Source organism: Grus americana, chromosome 7 (genome assembly GCF_028858705.1).
Source record: "Grus americana isolate bGruAme1 chromosome 7, bGruAme1.mat, whole genome shotgun sequence".
NCBI lineage: Eukaryota > Metazoa > Chordata > Aves > Gruiformes > Gruidae > Grus > Grus americana.
This window is the reverse complement of record NC_072858.1, coordinates 5162202-5181725: the sequence shown is the minus strand read 5'-3', so window position 1 is coordinate 5181725 and position 19524 is coordinate 5162202. Positions and strand designations below refer to the sequence as shown.

Sequence of the window (19524 nt, the reverse complement as noted above, 5' to 3'; positions counted from 1 at the left end):
CCCGCCGGTTGCCGCGCTGCGCGCGCACCGGCGGGCGAGGGGGGTGGTGGCCCTTACGTCGCGGGGGCGGGACGGGACGGGTGCCGACATGGCGGCGGCGGGCGGCTGGTTGAGGAGCTGCGCGAAGGTGAAGCGGGGCGCCTGAGCGGGGTGGGCACCCTCTTCCCACCGGGGCGCCAGCGTTCCCCGGTGCTTCCGAGCCTGCGGGTGCGGCCGCGCCCGTTGTCAGGGCGACGCCGAGGCCGCTGGGCACCTGAGGGAGCACTGGGCTGGGGGTTCCGGGCGCGGGGGGATTCCGCCTCTCCCCTCAGACCGCCGGTTAAGGCCGCCGAGCGCTGCGGTGGGGGCCGTGTGTGCGCGGCGCTGCCGAGGAGGCCCTCGCATGTTCGTTACGCGGCCCTTCGGTCCCGCCCGTGGGAAGGGGGTGCCGCGTTCCCCCGCGTTCGCCACGGGCTGCGGCCTGCGGGGGATGAGAGTGACAGCCCGCCGCCACAGCGGTCCCCGGGGAGCCGCTCGCTGGGGCTCGGAGCTGGCGGGGTGCGGGGTCTGCTCGGCCGGTTCAGCTGCAGCTCTGGGTGAGGAGGATGAGGGTGGGTTTGGAAAGCCCTTTTCTCCTTCTGCCTTGTGGCTTTTTGTATGGACGGGTGGTATGAGGTCCCGCTGGGAAAAGTTCTTGCAAGTCTGGTGAAACGGCTTGTAGTTGGAACAGCCCGTGGGTGGTGTGCCTGTGAGAGGACAGCACAGCTCTAGCAGCAGAGGTGCTTTGATGTCTCCTTTAGTTACCTAAACAGACAGAAGACTTGTGGCACTGTAAGGGTAACCAAAAGATGAAGGAAACAAGCAGAAAACCTGGGTTTGTGACACACACACATGCTTTTGCTGTGCAGAGTGAGAAGACGTGCTGGCCTGGGACCTTCTCGTGGCAACTTGTGGGTGTGTTGTGACAATTGAAATAAAGGAAAACCAACCCCATAAATGAGGGCAAGCAAGCTTCCTGTGATGGGGCTTCTCTGCTGAGAAATAGGAGCTGTCTGGAAGCCAGCTGGGACAGATACAGGAGTGGAAGTCCTAAGCAAAGTGAGCTTAGGAAAATGTATTGCTTTGGCCTTTTTAAAATCTATATCTTAATGGTACTGCCAGGTCCACCAGCATTAAAATCTCATTTTAGATTGTAAAACAAACAGAAGGAAACCAAAAGAACCAATCTTTAAAGAGCTGGGGTGGACGTAAGAATTGAGATAACATTGATTTTTCTGTTTATCAGCAACCCAGAAACTAATTTTCAAATACGTGTGTTTAGTAGGGCAGGCAGTCTGAATCTTGTAGCAGTGTACATCACTACCTTACCTACAGAAAAAAGGAGAAAAAAAAAAAAAGTGAAGCAGTATCAAAGCATTTGGGTAACATACATGCACTTTAAACAACTATCTGAAAGTTAGTAATACTATATGACTGTATGACTTCTAAGTATAAAAATGTAAACAATAATGTAGTAACTTGATTTTTTTTATCTAAATGTTGAAATAAAAATCATTTCTACACCGTGCTGTTCCTCTGGCATACCTGTGGGTTGCTGCTCAGTGTGTGGGTGTTGCCAATGTTGGTCCTCTCCTTGGGGCTGTCCTACTAGTTTTAAGACTTTTCAAGGTAACCTTGTTATGAATATTCCTTTTGTCCTGTAGCGCTATCTCAATCAGGTATCAAACAAGCATTTATCAAACTATGTCTGCACACATATGCTATGGGTTGCCTTTGTTTCTCCTGCTGCAGTAGGACACCCTTCTCTGCCATGCTCAAGTGAGTTGGTTGCACGAGGAGAGTGTCTGAGTGAAAGCCTGGGGTGGTTTCTGCTGAGGGGGAAGGAGGGGAAAGGAGCTAAGTGGTGGTTACTGTCAGTGCTAACTTTCTCAAAACCTTTGGCGTTGTGGCCAAGAGCAGGCCTCCTGTGATGGCTGTAACATGTAACAAACGCTGAGCTGTTTGCTGCCTTTCAAAGCTTCTGCTTGCTAGCGAGGTGTTTGGCAGGTCACCTCCACCAATACTGCCCTGTGCACTTGTCCTTGACCTTGCTGAGCTGTTTTTAATCAAGTTTGTCCAGCTCTCCATTTTCATGAAAAATCTGTGTATTTTTTAGTCTACAAAGTCTGCACTTCCTACTTTGGGCAGGGCAGAGTCCTCCGCATGCATTTAGTGATGTGGTCACCTGTGTGGTCGATAATTCTACATCCAAGTGTGAGGTGCCATCAAACCAAAGTAGAGGTAATCCCAGAGTACTACCAGTTGTTGTTTCAACAGTACTGCCTACTGAGCATACCTACTTGCAGCTTTTCAGAAAGTTTTGTATTCTTGAAAAAGCACTGTGCATTTTTCCTGGCAGTTCTTGGTCAGTACTGGTGAAATATTCTCATTGATTCACCTTTGGTTATGGCATCAGAAAAGAAAAATGCTCTTTTTTTGTACTTGGAAACACAGTAGTGGAAGAAGCAGGAAATACGTGTGATTTGTAATTCTGTAACTACTCAGGAAGTGTACCGTGTTAAATATATATATATGTATGTGTATATATATACTTAGTTTTTTCATTCTCAGACCTTGCTAAGAGTATGGACTTGCACAGGTGGATGTTTAATAGTGCTACACGGCTGGGTGTTGAGTGACGCTACCATAGCTGGATGTTCCGTGAATAATCTATTCCTGACTGACAACTTCCAGAACATGGTTGTCTTGGATTTTATTTCTATTAAAGCAACTCCGTCTTTGTTTTTCTGTGAAGACCTATGGTGACTCCAGTAACAGTCTTCATTTGAAAGTGTTCAGCTATTGCTGATCATCCAGACTTTGTATTCATGAATCAGCCCCACTAGTCAGTATTTATTTTATGTGACCAGAGGTGTTGAATGTGAATGAACATTGAATGTTCACACCAATATTTGTTTTCTATATTACCGCTTCATACTGTTTGTTTGGGGGTTTTTTGTCATGTATGACTGGTTATGCTAAAGTCAGAGTTTTCTTACCATAATAGATTTATGCATCTTGTCTCTAAGACAGACGGAGTCCGTAGATCTGCTTTACATCAGTTCTTCAGCCAGGGAGATGACAGATGTTGAAAGCCAGCATGGGAGAGAGTGACTTATTAGAAGGATCAAAGGAATTTTTTCTTCCTGACCCCAAAGTTTCTGCCATTTCTTGGGGAATGCTGCTATCACAGTGTGCATTGCAAAGTTGTCCTGTGTTCTGTGAGCTAAACAGCAGTCTGGTTACAGCACAGTCGGTCTGCTCGCTGTGGGGTTAAGAGTGCGTGCTGGCAAAAATGTATGTCGGCAGACATATGCTCCTATACGTTATTTTTATGGCACAGCTGAGTCTCTGCTGGGGGTTTCTGTCAGCAGTTGTCTTGGTAAGGCAGGAATATCTCCACACACTGACACAGCAATAGTGACAGATAGCTGTAGCAAAGATCCGATCTGTAGATACTTCCACAGAAAGTCCATCAGTGCTTTGTGATATCATTTGAGATTGTTGTATATCATGGATGAATGGGGAGAGGTTATGCATAAGTTACTCAATTTTAGTTCCTTCCTGTACTTTTTTTAATAAATCAACCAAATAAGACACAGTAATTATTAGTTACATGGTACTTTCAACATACTAACTATAGTATTTAAACTAACTATATAGAAATTAACTATTCAGAGGCATTCAAATGCCAGGGCTTTGTCTATGAAATGTGTGCTCATTCTGAAAACCATTAAGTGGTAGATAAGAACTCAGTTTGAATACAAAAATCCACAGTGATGTTAAAAGTTATACCCTTTCACAGCAAAATACCAATAATCCAGGTGAAGTGCTATCAGATTGCTTTAGAAACAAGAGTTGCTGATGCCTAGAAAATCAAGGAGAAACCTAAGTCTGTCATTAAAGTTGACAGGTTTTCTGTAAAAAATATTTGTGTGTATATTTCACATTTACTCATCATATTTTTTAGTGAAGATACCAATTCTATCAAAATATACACTTACTACTATGAATATTGCAGCAGAATTGCTAAATCATCTATAAAAATAAATACTATCAGCAGGGTTTATTTGCTGTAAACACTAAAATTGACTAATGTTTGCGAATACTTTGTAGAGTAACATTGTGCTAGCAAAGTTCTAGAAAGAAAATTGTTTGGGCCTAAAAGAAGAGTAGTTAAAGGAAGTTTTCTTTCAGCACGTGGGGTGGGGGTGGGGGTGTGTATACCTTCTCAAAAACTTTCAAACTAGACATTGAATGTAAGTTATATTTCCTATTTGTTTACTGAATAAAAACACTGGGTAAAATTGTGTATTGCTATCTGTATGCAAATACAAAATCTATTAACTGCTTGCATGTTCTGTATTTATTGTCAACAGCTGAAAAGAAGTTTGCCGGCATACTTGGCTCCTTGGAGGGCTTCTCCATGTGTCTTTAGATCCTCCAAATCAGAACTTATGCCAAATCTAGCCAGCGATGGAGTTGTCTGTGCTCCACTTCAAACATTCACCGAAGAGGAGACGATGCTGAAAAATATGGGTACCTGTTATCTGTGTGTTAAAATTCAGAAATGTCTGATCAGAAGGGAGATTTTAGCTTAAAAATTTCTTTTCATTATTTAATTGTAGTTCTTGTTTATTCTTAATGTTAAAACTGCTTTAGTTCACAAGAGGAGAATGCAGTGTTCTTTTTCCATGTTACCATAGCACAGTTACACATACCACAGTGCAGTTTACTCTGCATAAATAAATATTAACTGTTTAAAACTGTTGCTGTTGTAGAAGTGAAGTTGCCTGGCACTGACTTGTGCCCTTTCTAAAAGGTTTAGTTCAGCTACAGTTAACTGCTCTAGCTGGTTTTCAGAGATTTCAGGTATACCCAGAATGGTGACAGATGTAATGTGTCTGCCGTGCAGCCAGGCCTGCACAAAGAAGACCGTGTTTCAGAGGGAATCCTCAGGGCAAAGGTGAAAGAATGTGGACCTGCACATGTGGGAGAGAGCTTATAAACGGCTCCGGTTAAACAAAACCAGTCTTATTTCTAGGACTTTGTGCACTCAAAATAGCATGTGTTAAAGCCTGAGACCATCTTCCCAAACTGCAGGTTTAACTTATAAAGAAATAAGATATACAGCTAATAAAACAAAGAGTGTATTTGAAATATTTTCTTAATTTTTTTTTGGTCACCTAATGTTGCATAAGTGTTGCTGAGATGCCTTCAAAGTTTCTGAATTTATAGAAAGTATTTGTTTTGGTTTAGAGAGTTGCAGCTGAGTTCAGAAAGAAGTGATAGGTGAGCCTTGTGGCACATTACCTTGTTTCACTTGGGCAGCTTTTTGTCGTTTTATTAACTTGTCTGGGAGAGTCAGGGAATACATGCATAACCTGTTGGAAGTACCATATTACTGTTATATTGATCAAGCAGGGTGTTAGAACACTTACACTCTTTCTTCTCTTTGTTACAGTGACAAAATTTGCTCAGGAACGAGTTGCACCTTTGGTACAAAAAATGGATCAGAATTCAAAGATGGAAGACTCTGTAATACAGGGATTGTTTGAACAAGGGGTCTGCACACTTTTACTTAATCTTTTATTCAGAAAGTGATGTCATTTCATGAATCTCTAGCTGTGCACTTTTTGGATTTTTAGATGAAAAGATTGAAGGATATAATTCAAATGAACTGAAATATTACAATTTGGGGATTTATTATCAGCAGGGCAACTTTCTCTTTTTTTTTTTTTTTACTGTATTATTACTCTCCATCTTTTCCTGTAATATTCTTTCCATCTGTCCCACTCCCATACTGCATTCTTCCTCTTATCTTTGAGTTCCTTATCTCCCCTTCCCCTTTTGGTTTTTTAATTGGATAAGCATAACTGCATAGAACCATGACGACTCTGGTAAGTGTTGCTGGAAAAGGGTATCAGGACTCTTCTATGTTCCTTATGGGGCAACCACAAGGACTTGTGTTGCAGATAACCTGTTAATCATTCCTGGATTCAATTTTAGCCTTCCCTGCTGTCAAACTTAAAGCTTGTCTGTATTTAGAATGTCATTTTATACAACAACAACTTAAATATTAGACTTCTGTTGAGATTGCAATTGTTCTGGAAAATGTAATCAAATTAGGGTGATGATTTGCCTGTGTATTGCATGTTAGTTATGTCTTGCCTGAATTGACTACCGACTTCTGTGAAGAATTGTTAGTTTAAGGGTATTGAAGGAACACAGGTCTTTGGGGAAGGATCTGGAAATAGTTTACATTCTGTGGTTTTTATTTTAATCTCTTAAGTATCAGCTTGGACTAACAAGTTGTTGACAAGAACTAACAGATTGATATATTTGCATCTTCTACATTTCAGCTGATGAGTATTGAGCTTGGGGAAGAATACGGAGGAACTGGAGCTTCATTTTTTTCAATCATATTGGTGGTAGAAGAATTGGCCAAAGTTGATCCGGCTGTAGCTCTTCTATGTGAACTCCAAAATACACTAACAAATAAGTTGTTTACCACATATGGAACAGAAGAACAAAAGCGAACTTATTTGCCCAGAGTCGCTAAAGATACAGTAAGTCAAAGTCTCACTTTACTAAACTCTAACATATTTTTTAATAGCTAAGTAATATTAGTGGGATTTTTTTTATTTTTTCAGTAACTAAATGTTACTGCAGCTTTGGAAAATATGTGTGAACTTTGAAACACAGATTAGAGCTGAGATCTGTGGAGATACAGATACATCCTGTCATCCATAGTGGAGAGGTAAAAATGGAAAGGTGCTTACTAGTTTCATTAAAATTTAATTTACTGTGGAAAAGAACTTTAAAGCAGTTGACTTTGAGAGACATGTAATTGCATAGAGCTTCTATTCTTAATCTCCATATCTGAAACTTAGTTACTTTGATGCAACAGTTTAAAATGTTTGAATTTAAGAGACTTGTGTTTGTTTCTAACTGTTTTCATTGCAGAATTTGTTGCATGTTGTGCCTATATGTTCAGTAAAAAGTAAAATTAATTTCTCCCTTCAATTGACAGATAGGCAGTTTCTGTCTTTCGGAGGCTGGATCTGGCAGTGATGCTTTTTCTTTGAAGACTCGGGCTGAAAAGAAAGGAGACTACTATATTATCAATGGCTCAAAGATGTGGATTAGCTTAGCAGAACACGCAGGAGTTTTTTTTGTCATGGCAAATACAGATCCGTCCTTAGTAAGTTGCTAAAGAGTAGTTGCATTTCAGCAACGGCTGATGATGTATGAAATGATGGATTTTTTTTATTAATAATTTGATATTAAATGTTAATATTCTTTGAACCTTTTCCTAGCTGACAGCAAACGTTCAAAAATATTTCCCAACAAAAACTGAGAACTTTCTTTGCAATTTAATAAATTCCTCCCACCAGGGAAAATAAAAATGTCAGAATCGTAATTGCTTGGATGAAGAGCACAGCGTGCATTGGTATTGTTCTGAGTAATGGAAGAGCAGACAGTCAAAGTCTTTCCAACCCTTCTGACTTAACTGACAAGTTGCTGTTGTTAAAAGGCAAAGTAGAGCTTATGCTACATGCATTGGAAAACTGACAAAAATACAGCAGCAGAGTATGTTCAGGTGAAAAAATACATAGCTGAACATGCATGTTTCAAGTTTTGTTACCAATTTGGATATAGGTAGTAGATTCAGAAAAGTCAACTGCAGGCTTTAAAATGTACTATACCAATACGGTAGTGTGATAATCAAACACAAAACTAAATTGTTTAAAACTTTTATTTATTTAATTGTTAACTGCTGTGCATTGCCTTATAATCTGGAGTTGTTTCTGTATTAGTGTAACATTTAAAAAATATATAATACATTGTCTTCTTAAAGTTAGAAATTTGCTTTTAAATATTTAAGAAGGAGATTAAAAGTCAGTGCTGCTCAAAGATTAAGTAACAGTTGACGTCAGTATAAATGAGAGAACAGACCAGTGTAGAATTGCATACTGCAGTGTACACACTGCACCAGCGGCTCCCGTTTGGTGAGATGGGCTGTCATTGAGGTGAAACAGCAGCCTCCTCTTTAACAAGAGGCAACTCTTCTGGAAGAACCGCAGAACTTTTCCTGCCTCTCAGTGTCACCCTCTCAGTGAGAGGAGGTGCTGTGGACGTTAGGGACAGGAAGAGATGGAAACACGGCCAGGAACACCTCGCATTTCTGTCTCATGAACCTTGTAGCATGTTGCATAAGAGACACTGTTGTGGTTCTGGCTGGGGGAATGCTGAGGGAGCAGGAATGAGCAGTGGAAAGGAAAGAGAATTGGGAATAAGAATTACACAGAGGGGAAAAAGAGAAAGGGACAGCTGTCAGGATTCACCATTCTGTACTTCAAGAATCTAGTTTAAGGCATCAAAGATGTGAAGGTTGTAAGCCTGTATGTAGAAGATGCCAGAATTTAGATTGGCTATACAATCTCTGTGTTGTCACATGCATTGTTTAGTGTCCTGCCCAGATCATTATCTGGTACTAAATCAAGTCTTTGAGCTTTCTGATAACAACCATCAAAATTATTCCAAACTACTTTATTTATTATATTCCCACTACCTCTCTAAAGTGAAGAGACAGTGATGTCAATATTCTGCAAACTGGAATCACAAGGAGAATATGTGCACCAATTCTGAGTGTTATATTAGGTCTGTTACAATACTTACAATTATGCTGCACTTTGAATATTCAAGCACAGTTCCCAGTGACACCAGTCTCATCAGTTGCTGCTCTTACTTTGGACAACCTTAAAAGGAGTAGTATGTATGCAGCCTTCCATGAGAAGAGTAGCTGAAGTAATTGGGCTTAAGTAAAATCTTGCATCCTATAGAATCATCTGACAGATGGGTTTAGAGCCATTATTTGTTTGACTACTTTAGTCTAAAAGATACCCAATGTCGTCTTGCAGTCCATTGTTTGACTGTGACCTGTGTTCCAACAGCAAGCAGTAACTTCACAGCACAGCAATAACTTGCTTTCCCAGTGATTTTCAGTACGGACAGACACTACAGTCCTGTCTTGTTTCATTTACAGAATACCAGTCCCCTGTCTTATCAAGAGAACTTAAGATTGTTCTGATTATATTTTCCACATGGAATATTTTAATAGGAAGGTATCTCTGGCCTTTGTTAAACCATAATTAGCAGGCATAGAAGGAACAGGTGATGGTGCCAGTGTTTTATTTAGTAATATAGTATTAAGCAGGTATAAAATTTCAGTACTGGAATGAGATATTTATACCACTATTTGGTGATATTAGTGTAAAAAACAGTTCTTGATTAATTTTTAATTCATCCTAGGGGTACAGGGGAATCACATGCTTCATAGTAGACCGCAACACAGAGGGACTGCATGTAGGGAAGAAAGAAGACAAGCTTGGAATCAGAGCATCTTCTACCTGCCCAGTAACATTTGAAAACGTTAAGGTATTGTAAGTTGTCTAGCTATTGAAGCACAATTTGTGTCTAATTCAAGCTTGACCATATAGAAGGAAAGAATGTTAATTAAATTCCCAGTATGTTTTTGTTCCTTAGACATACTGATTGTTTGACATATTTTAACTTTTTCCTCCCTATTCTTTCACAGAAGTCTTGAGGGGGGTTGGGTTTCTTAAATTTTGATACAGTTTTTCTCAGTGATCAGTTTATAATCACATGTATCAGGAAATGTTCTAGTCAGATATTCTAGTAATCAAATGTCTAGTTTTATGTTTTATGCCTTAAGTTACGAAGAACAGTAAATAAAACGTGCACTGATTCACCTGTGAACCATACTAGCAGTTGCAAAGCACAATAGAAGAGGAATAATTGAGTGGTTTTATTCTTCAGGTTCCTGAGACCAATATCCTAGGACAGGTTGGACAAGGCTATAAGTATGCAATTGGAATGCTAAATACCGGCAGAATAGGTATCGCTGCGCAGGTGAGTAATTTTGTTTAATACTGAATACAACCAGTATATAAGTGTGAATTTGGATTGACATTTACAAAATATTTAAAGCTAGTAAGAATAAACTATTTAGAAAATACTTTATTAAAAGCTAAATTGCCACTAGATGTCACTATTCCTGTATCTAAGTTACAGTAAAATACTGAAAGAACTGTAAATGGTAAAATTGTCCTTCAGTGACATAAGCAATAGATTTAGAAAACATTACATGGCAATTAGTTTGTCTTTGGTGGTTAACTTACTGCTCCTGAAATATATCAACATTTTTATCTTCCATTATGCAAATTTATTTTACAAAGAAAACTAGCTTTGGAAAATATCACACACTGAAATGTATATTAATGCTTCCAAGTGTGATTGTATGGGATTGCCAAATGTGACCTTATGATAACTGATTTTTTCCCAACAACTTATTTTTAAAATAACTATGATTTTTTTTTTTAATAGCAAAAGTATCCTAGTTCATTGTTGTGTTTGAAAATTGCACCTTATGGCATCTTAGGGGATAATACTGTTGACCTTGGAGTTATTTCAAAATGTTGTGTTTTGTTGTTTGGATCTCAGACTGCTGCTGATTTCAGTGGCAATCAGGTTCAGCCCTATAATAAAATTACTTATTACAAGTTTTTATATTTTTAATTTACTTTTGAAATTAATCTTTTCTTTGTTTCTACTTTGATGTGGATGTAGTTGTGCTGTATAAGGTGTAATATGTATGTACTACCAATCTCCCTTTTCTTTTGCCCTAATTTGTAAACAGACCGGAAGTAATAGTCCTCATGAAATTTAGACTTTCCACATGGCAGTATACTATGCTACTAAATGGGTTGGCTTTTCCATAATTTCTGAAAATTATCTGTGATTAAACTTGGTCTGATATGGCATTTAAAAACTAGGGCTGTGGGCCCCCTTGTTCCCAGAGATATAAATAATATAGAGGCTCTGGCAGTAAAATACATGATCTGGATTTTACTCTTAATTACTCCAAGTTACACTTATAACCTAATTAAAAGTTAAGGTCAGGTAGTTGTTATATCTTAGTTACTACTTTCTTGGCACCTTCAAATGAAGAGAAATGTACTTGAATGGACAAGAACAGCAGTTCTAAAGCCCTGTAGTATTGAATTTAGTTTTGCAGTAGTAATAGTTTTAAAAGATAATGAACATCTTATAAAATGTAATTGTGGCTGTGAAAAAAGTTTCAGATAGTTTTAGTGCAAGGTAGCTGCGTAGATTGTTACAGGTGCTGAAGTTGATCTATATGAGTTTATATAAGGCGGCAACAAATCTGGCAATACAGCTTATTAGCAGCAGACTGTATTATTTTCTTGCGTTCTTTTCCCACATACTTGTTTTCCTATGTATTGTGGGGATTTTCTTCTAGAACCTTAAATAATTAAGGATTAGATGTCTGAACCCAAAGTCGTCGTTTTATCTTCTTGGGGCCCTTGGCTTTCAGCTTAATATGTGGATCTAGCCAAAAATACCCATACACTATTGTACATCATTAAAAAGAGTTTGACCATGGTGATTGATGTGACAGCTGACTGCCACGTTGTAGTATCCTGTCTTGACTTAGAGAAGTTTTATGAGGTTCCAATTTTACATATACTGTTACTTTGCTTTTTGATAGTTCTTCATGCCATTCATTTCCTTTTTGGATTTTTTGGGGTTTTTTGGGGGTTTTTTAACTTGTTTGATGCTTCCCCTAATCTAATTTCCTAGCTTTGTTTTTCCTAGGAAAGAAGCTAGGTAGAACGAATGTGTTCAGGTGGATGGTAGTTCTATAATGAAACCAACTGATCTTACTTTCTAATAGCTATATATTCCAAGATAGATGAAAGGCAGGGTCCATTCTTTACTATCTTGTTTGGAATGGAATACCCTTCTCAAAATTTGGTAGTTTAAAAAAATGTAAAACTAGTTTAGTTTCCAGATTTCAGAATATATCTTTAGGCTAACAAATCAGACACCAAGGTAGATGCAAGTTACTTGTTTATAAATGTTTGGATGTAGTTTTTTGGGTGTTGTCCTCCAAGGTAACAATTGTGTTTTGCTGTCTTTGCTGCTGAGTGAAGAGAGTGTGTGAAAAGACAATGGGTCTTCTAAAATTGTTCTGTTGAGTTGGGTTTTTTCTAGAAAACGTTGGAACAAATGTTATGTTTCCTTCCATTATACTAATTTTCTAACTTCCGATATAAATTGCCAATTCTGACAGCCTAGTGTCTTCTATAAAATTAGACATTATTTTTATTATGAAAATAGCTTTGAATAATCATTCAAATTATTTTTCCTTTCATAATGTAATGTAGATCTATAGATCTTTAGTTTATAGTAATTTTCCTGTGTAATTAAGAATTTTGCCAGAAATACTTAATATTTGTGCAACCATTTGACCCATAACTTTTACTCAAAAATTAGTGATCATGTTTTCACAAATATTTTGCCTTTATTAAGAAAGTTTCTTTCACAAATGGAATAGTGAGGAATAGGCTGATTCCTCAAAGTTTGGGGGTTTTTTTGTCTTAACTCACCTCAGTATGTCTTATTTGTTACAGATGTTAGGACTGGCACAGGGGTGTTTTGACCATACGATTCCCTATACAAAGGAGAGAGTCCAGTTTGGGAAAAGCGTATTTGATTTCCAGGTACTTGTTAATGAACACGTGCGAAGTTTCCTCCAAGAGAGTAGTAATTAGCACAGTAGATGAAGTCAGTAAAATGAGTAATCTGATTTGCATAATTTGTGCTCTGTCTTGTGTCATGTCTCTATTTCTCAATATTTGAGAAGATTTTTTCAAAACAATTTCAGATGAGCATTCATCTGCCATGTAAAATACATAAATTCAGTGCTATGTGCCTTTGCAAGTACCATATAAATCATTTAAAACTTCAAAACATCATTAACGTAACTCCTTTTCCTTGATAGTATATTCACTGCCTTTGAAAATAATACACATGGAACTCCTTTCTCTTCTGATTTTAATATCACAGTATGTTGAATGTGTTCCAGTTTTTATACCCTTTCATGAGGTGTAGGGGAAGGCCTTTTTCTGGAGACACTAGAAATTATAAAAAGATGAGGAAAACTGATTGAATTATTAGATTTCCTGTGTTATACAAAGACATTTAGTTTTCATGATAATATCTGTATCTTAAAACGAAAAAGACTCTTTGTTGCAAAAATGATGTATAGTTTAATAAGGAAGATATATAATTGTAATTACTATAGTAATTTTCTTGTTAAAAGAAACCTACATCTCAGATGAAGGGAAGGAACATTAGTACTACTCATAATTTATACAAATTCTAGGAAGCACCCACAGATATCTAGGAAATTATTGGAACTGCGTCTTTTGAATGGGAAATGGAATTTATAATTGCTGAATCATTTTGTTATTTTGACCTGCATATATATTTTTGCAAATTTTAGGGAGCAGTGTTAATGTTCTAATAAGATGAAAGGTTTCATTGTGTTTTAGGAGCAAGTTAGACAAATAAATGTTCATTTTTCAATCCTCATAATGTTTGGGTCTCCTTAAATAAACCTATTCTTCTGTAATACCTACCATTTAGAGATGACCTCCGTCACCTTTTTCCTTCCCTTTGAATCCATTCATCAGTCACAATCTCTAGACTTTCCTGCTGCTCCTAACTCTTGTCTCATAGTTATGGGACATGGGAAGAAGTGGTTGTCACCTTGCTATTTCTCTGCTATATTTAAGAGGTACTTTTTTCAAGTTTTTCTCAGTTAAGCTCACAGCTTTGACCTACCCGTGTCTCTGTGGTGCTGAAGAGAATGTTAAGATTTGGCTGAAATTTTCCTTGATATTCATGGGTGCACACAGGTTCACATTGGACCTTCTTGTCTAGCCAGTCAGGCAAGAAGTTCCCCAGTACTGCTGAATCCCAGAAGGAAAAAGAAAATGGGAGTGCAGTTCCCTAAAAGACTTTGGTGGCCCAGAAGTTTTCCAACATCAACGTCATCGATGCAGAGATGTGCAGAATTACTAGTCCATCTAGGTTTTGTATTTTTATTTTAGCGTGTAGGTATGTTCCTTGGTGAAAAGAATGGTTCTTGCTAGAAATTCCAGTTGAGTACTAAGTACCGGTTCTGTCTGACTTGTGGCGTGTTTATTACAGGGGATGCAACATCAGATAGCTCAGGTGGCCACGCAGTTGGAGGCAGCGAGGTTGCTCACCTACAACGCAGCTCGTCTTGCAGAAACAGGAAGGCCGTTCATAAAGGAGGCAAGCATGGCCAAATACTACGCTGCTGAGGTAACATAGTTTCTTTATCTAGTGGATTTATTTCACTGCTGTTTAAACATTTCTTCTGCTACTGAATGTGTAACTTTTCATGTTTTGCTGTGAGATCTGCAAATGTACTTTTACCTTATTAATGTAAAGTAGGCCACTGGAGAATGAACTCACACCCCTAAATAAAGTTTTGAAAAACAAGCAAAAACATTAACAGAGAAAGTGAATTAATATCTTTGCTCATCTAGAGAGGTTTCATTTTCTCAGAATTCTCTTTTTGTCGCTGGAGAAATGGCACGGTGAGACTTCATTTGTGACCATTTCAACTCTGCTGGTCACAACTGCAAGTCTTAATATGATTCCAAACTGGATTGCTTCTTCCTCTTTGTAATTGCTGTCTTGTGTACCACTGCTAGTCTGTTTCATAGTGCAGCATGTGAACTATCGCAATAACAGTTAGTGAATTCTTGACGTCCTCTGATTAGAAAAGTGTCATTTTTATTCTAAAATAACTTGCATAAATAAGATGAATACAAAAATACCAGTCCTTCCTCCTCCTACTTGTTCTAGTAACTGCTTTAATTGCTGTTTTGATTTTACTTTAAATAGCTACAGAGAATAAAATTTACTACCACCTGCATGAAGTTGAATCCTGAAATTCTAACTCAGAAACTATTTCCGTAGGTTGCAACACTGACAACTAGTAAATGCATTGAATGGATGGGTGGTGTTGGATTCACAAAAAATTATCCAATAGAAAAGTACTATCGTGACTGCAAGATAGGTGAGTGATAGTTTCTTAACAAGTATTTCTTGTAGCATTAGTAGCATTAAAGTTTGGGGATGAATGACTGTTTTTTTTTTTTAAGATCTCATTTCCATGAGACTGTAATCAACACTGATTCAAAGGCTCAGATATAAGAAGGTAAAACTTTAGGTATAGATACCTGTGTATGTAAGGCTAGTTAAAATGTTTAATTAGATACCAAGAAAATACAGACACACACATTGTGTCCCATTCTATTAAGAAAATTCCAGTTCAAAAAAATTGAAAATACTTTCTTTGGCTTTAAGATCTGAATCTGTGTGGAGTTTTATTTTCAAGACTTCCTTGTTTACCAGTATAATCCTTGGACCTAACATTTTGACATTTCTAACAGTATTACCCTTAGACTTTTATTGCTGATAGCATTTGTAAATACTTAAATTGTGTTGCTTATTTAGGAATTGCTTTTCAGGAAAACATCTTGTCATTATGTTGTACCAGCAGAAGAGTATTTTAATTTTTGCAGATAATAAAATATGAACATTTGTGTAAATAATAATTCTGTTTCTACAACTTGCTTAGTAAAGCTTCACTTCATAATTGTAAATGTTCTAATGGGACTGTTAGAACAATATCTTGGTCTCTATTTATATACTCAATGTGGTTTTATAGTCTTCTAATTTATTTTCTTCTGATTTCAGGTACAATATACGAAGGAACTTCAAATATCCAGTTGAGCACCATTGCAAAAAACTTAGCACAGGAGTACTGAAACCATAAGGACTTCTTGACTGTTAATGGAAATTATTTCACTGAACATTCATTGTGAATGACACATTTATTTGTAATTATAAAAATCATAAATAAGAATACATCATCACAGACAAAATATTAAGGAAAACCATGAATTCCCCATTTCGGGACAGTGAGTGTGTAATTTATGTGAAATCATGAATTCCACATTCAAATCCAAATCATGGGTAAAAAGTATCTCTTTCTGCCTAAGACACTTCTAAGCTCATACATTGCCTGAAATTATTTTCTTGCTTTAGGTTATGCAAACAGTGTATCTCCACTTCGAGATTTCAAAGTGAAAACAAAAGCAGCCAAATCCTCGGTTTGCCTGATGTGAAAGGTTCCGTTAAGCCACCTGGAAGAAAGGACTCTACACGTGCAGCAGAACTGTTGCACGGTGTGAAGCTGCTGTTTGTTCATTATGCTCTTTATTAGCATGGGGTACAGGAAAGGTATGTGGAAAGAGACAAAAATGATGGTTTCCTCTTTTCCAGGTGGAGCCATGTCTGTGGAGCTGCTGTAATTGGAGTAATTTTTATAGCAGCCCTTAGTGTATTCTTAAGTATATCTTGGTAATTAAGCCCTTTCAGCCCCAATTTGTAGTACTGAAAGGTGGATAATATCTACCTCCCTTTCCAGCCTTCTCAGCTGTTAAGGGTTTTAATCTAAGAGGCTATTTATAGTTCTCTTTTCAGAAAAGGTTGAGTTGAAATCTTTGTGAAATGGGGTTAAGAAGGCTCTAGTAGTTCTGCAAAAAGACAGAGATACAGGCTAGGTAATAGGAATGCTGTGATACTACCTCACAGTGGCCTTTCCATGCTCGGTGCATTTTGCAAACTTTAATCCTCAGAGCCTTCCTGGGAGTTAGGGAGGGACTAGAAAACTCCCTCACAGAAGTTAGCCGTTCTCTAAGCAGTTTTTTCTCCTTTAGAGAGGGGGGGTGGGTTGAGAGGTATTTGCTTTTTTGTCCCTCTCTGTTTACTTTGAAATCAGACATTTTATTTATGGCAGAAACCTCTGCAGTGCTGGAGAATTAATTAACTAAGAATCAAGAGATAGAAAGCTTAATATATGAAAAATCATTATAATTGTTGTAGTTGGCAATTTGTTTCAAGTGGTTTTGGGAGGGAAGGATTGGTTTTCTGGTTTTGGCTGACTTAGAAGAATCTAATTTTTAAAGCTTGCTAGTCAGTGATGATTCACTTCGAGGGGAGCTTAGAATGTTACAGACTGAGACTCCCAAAGGATTTTCTAGCAAAACTAGGGTAAATGACACTTAACAAGTATGATTTTGTAAAACAAGCGGACTGCAGTGCCTTATACAAAGAAACAAGCAAGGAGGAAAAGTTTTCTGACTTTGTCAGCTTCAAAGGGAAGTAACTACTGTAGTGAATTACTCCCCCTACAGACGTGCTTTGCCTGTTGAGAGGCGAAGAATTAATGTGGTAATTATCATTAAGCCAATAAAAAAGCCCCTCCCATATCAGTTTGATCAACAGCTTTGAGATTTTCAAAATACAAGAGTAGGAGGGTAGACTAGATGATTTCTGAAGTTTTCTTTTAGAATTATTATTATTACCATTATCATAATTATCATTATTAATGCATTTCAGGTTGTTTGCAGGCTTTCTTTCAGCTGAATTGAAACAGCTGGGGAGATTATTAGACTAGAATTAAGACTACAGACACTTCAACAGTTAACTACAGTTACTCTGCTCAACACAATCTATCTGCAAGTCTAAAATTATCATAACCATACTACAAAATGCTTGAGTTAGTGTTGATTAATGTGATGAGTTGTGCTAATGTGAGGCAGTCTTCAGCTGCTGCAGTTTAGCCTGCTTTGGTAACATGAGTGTCAGCAGAGATCATTTTTTGATTCACAGTGTTTAATAGGTCTCCTAGTTTGAGATACTGTCTTAGCTTGGCTTCTGCAGTTTTGCATGGGGCTAGGAAGTGAGAGGCAATATTTAACTGACTTAATATAGTGCTAAAAGCAAACCCTTTATGGAGGAAAGTGCAGAGCTCTTTGAAGGACTATTAAAGGCTGGATATCCAGGATTATGTAAAAGGACTGTCTCTTTGTGTAGAACTGTGTCAGGAATCTATTTGAAAAAATAATAAGGAAAAAATCAAAACAATGTGATTTCCTACAGTCTGAACTCAGATGCCATAGTCCGGGAAACAACCTGAACAGCCTCATCAGCTGCTCAACAGTTCTCAGAAAAGCAAGGTCAAGCCTTTAACTAATGTTACAGCTGTAAATATTTCGCATGTCTCAGTTCTATATGCTGTATGCTATACACAACAACTTTTGAAAGAAATGTATGTATTGTATTTGATTTTTGTCTAGAAAATTCTGTGGAGGAATATGCGCACAAATTAATTATAACCACTGAGTTTCTTTCATCGGTTTTAAAGGGCACGTACCACTGTGGAGAACATTAGCTATTCTGGTCACTGACTCTGGGAAGAGTTAACTTGTTTTATCCCCTTCAGCCCGATTCCGTTGCTGCACTAACGCAGACGTTGGTTTAGTAGATGTGTTGTGCCATTGTCCAGGAGCTGTTAAGAGCTGCCTGTGCTCCTCACCCCCTGTTCAGTTTGGGACAGGCATTTATGGACTGTCATAAATGGCAGTTCTACGTTTGGCACTGTGAGCACAGGAGTGCTGGTGGTGCTGGCTGCACCAGTCAGTGTAGGGCTGCAGAGCTGGCCTGGTCAAGGCTATGAGGCTTCCTGTGCTAATGGCAGGGCTCAAAGCTGCTTTATACACCATATGTATTTATGTCAGTGAGTTTTCCTTTTATATGCCCTTAGTCAGTCTAGCCTATTGCCCTGGAACAGCATTTTCAGTATCAAACGTTGCATCTGGGCTTCCACAGTTAGAAGAAAAGACCTGTATTGAGAATGTATTAAAAGTGCCTGAATTTTATATTTGACTTGATACAGTGCTAATCCTGTACATCAGGTAATGGTTCTCTAATAATCTGTCATTTTAAATTGTGTCCCAGATCTTGCAGTTTTTGTACTGGGAGAGAATGAATATATCTTCCGTCAGATTTCTTTAGTATTATTGTGGTTTGTGATAAAGGTCTGAGGCAGGTTTCCACAGAAAGGTTTAATTGCTACATGGGAAATACTCAAATACAACATTTTATATAATGTTTTCTATGTTGTTGGTTTTTCTTTCATATTTTCCTTTCCCCATATAAAGATTGTGTTAGAAAAGGCTTATGTGAAATATAAAGTAATTGTTCACTGGGAGCCTTTCACTATGTAAAGAATTTTCTAATTAACATGTTATTGCATTTCCGTTTGGAAAGCTTTCGGTGAGAGACACATTTCAAGTTCTTCGTACCAAGCTAAGCTTGATTTGAATCACAGGCTGGTTTGAAAGCAGCTGTTTAACTTTCCTGAGCTTGCTTATTGAATACATGAAAGCTGAAGAAACGTTTTTCCTCAACCCCAGAATGTATTGAGTGTACCACTGTGATAGATCTTCTCCCAAGAGAATTGCATGGATGTGGTTAACAGCTACCACAAATACTTCATAATTATTTACCTGTTACCACTGTGCAAACCGTTGGCAGAGGCACAAATCAGGTGAGAGCTTGATGGGGAGATCAACGTGTATTGTACAATTCCCAAAGAATTTTCATGTGATTTGTCATTTTATGTTGTATTGAAATACAGTTGTCACAGAGTGTTTTGTCTTCCCT

The 19524-nt window shown here is 38.0% G+C and overlaps 1 protein-coding gene across 1 annotated transcript; it reads left to right on the top strand.

Annotated features, from left to right (window-relative positions):
- The first annotated feature begins 61 nt into the window (after positions 1 to 61).
- Positions 62 to 18971, top strand: ACADSB (acyl-CoA dehydrogenase short/branched chain). The gene is made up of 11 exons (XM_054831152.1): positions 62 to 127; positions 4398 to 4557; positions 5483 to 5583; positions 6381 to 6587; positions 7052 to 7222; positions 9334 to 9459; positions 9862 to 9954; positions 12540 to 12629; positions 14125 to 14262; positions 14926 to 15025; positions 15709 to 18971. The coding sequence occupies exons 1-11, from the start codon at positions 89 to 91 to the stop codon at positions 15777 to 15779; spliced, it is 1296 nt and encodes a 431-aa protein (XP_054687127.1). The 5' UTR covers positions 62 to 88; the 3' UTR covers positions 15780 to 18971.
- Positions 18972 to 19524: the final 553 nt, after the last annotated feature.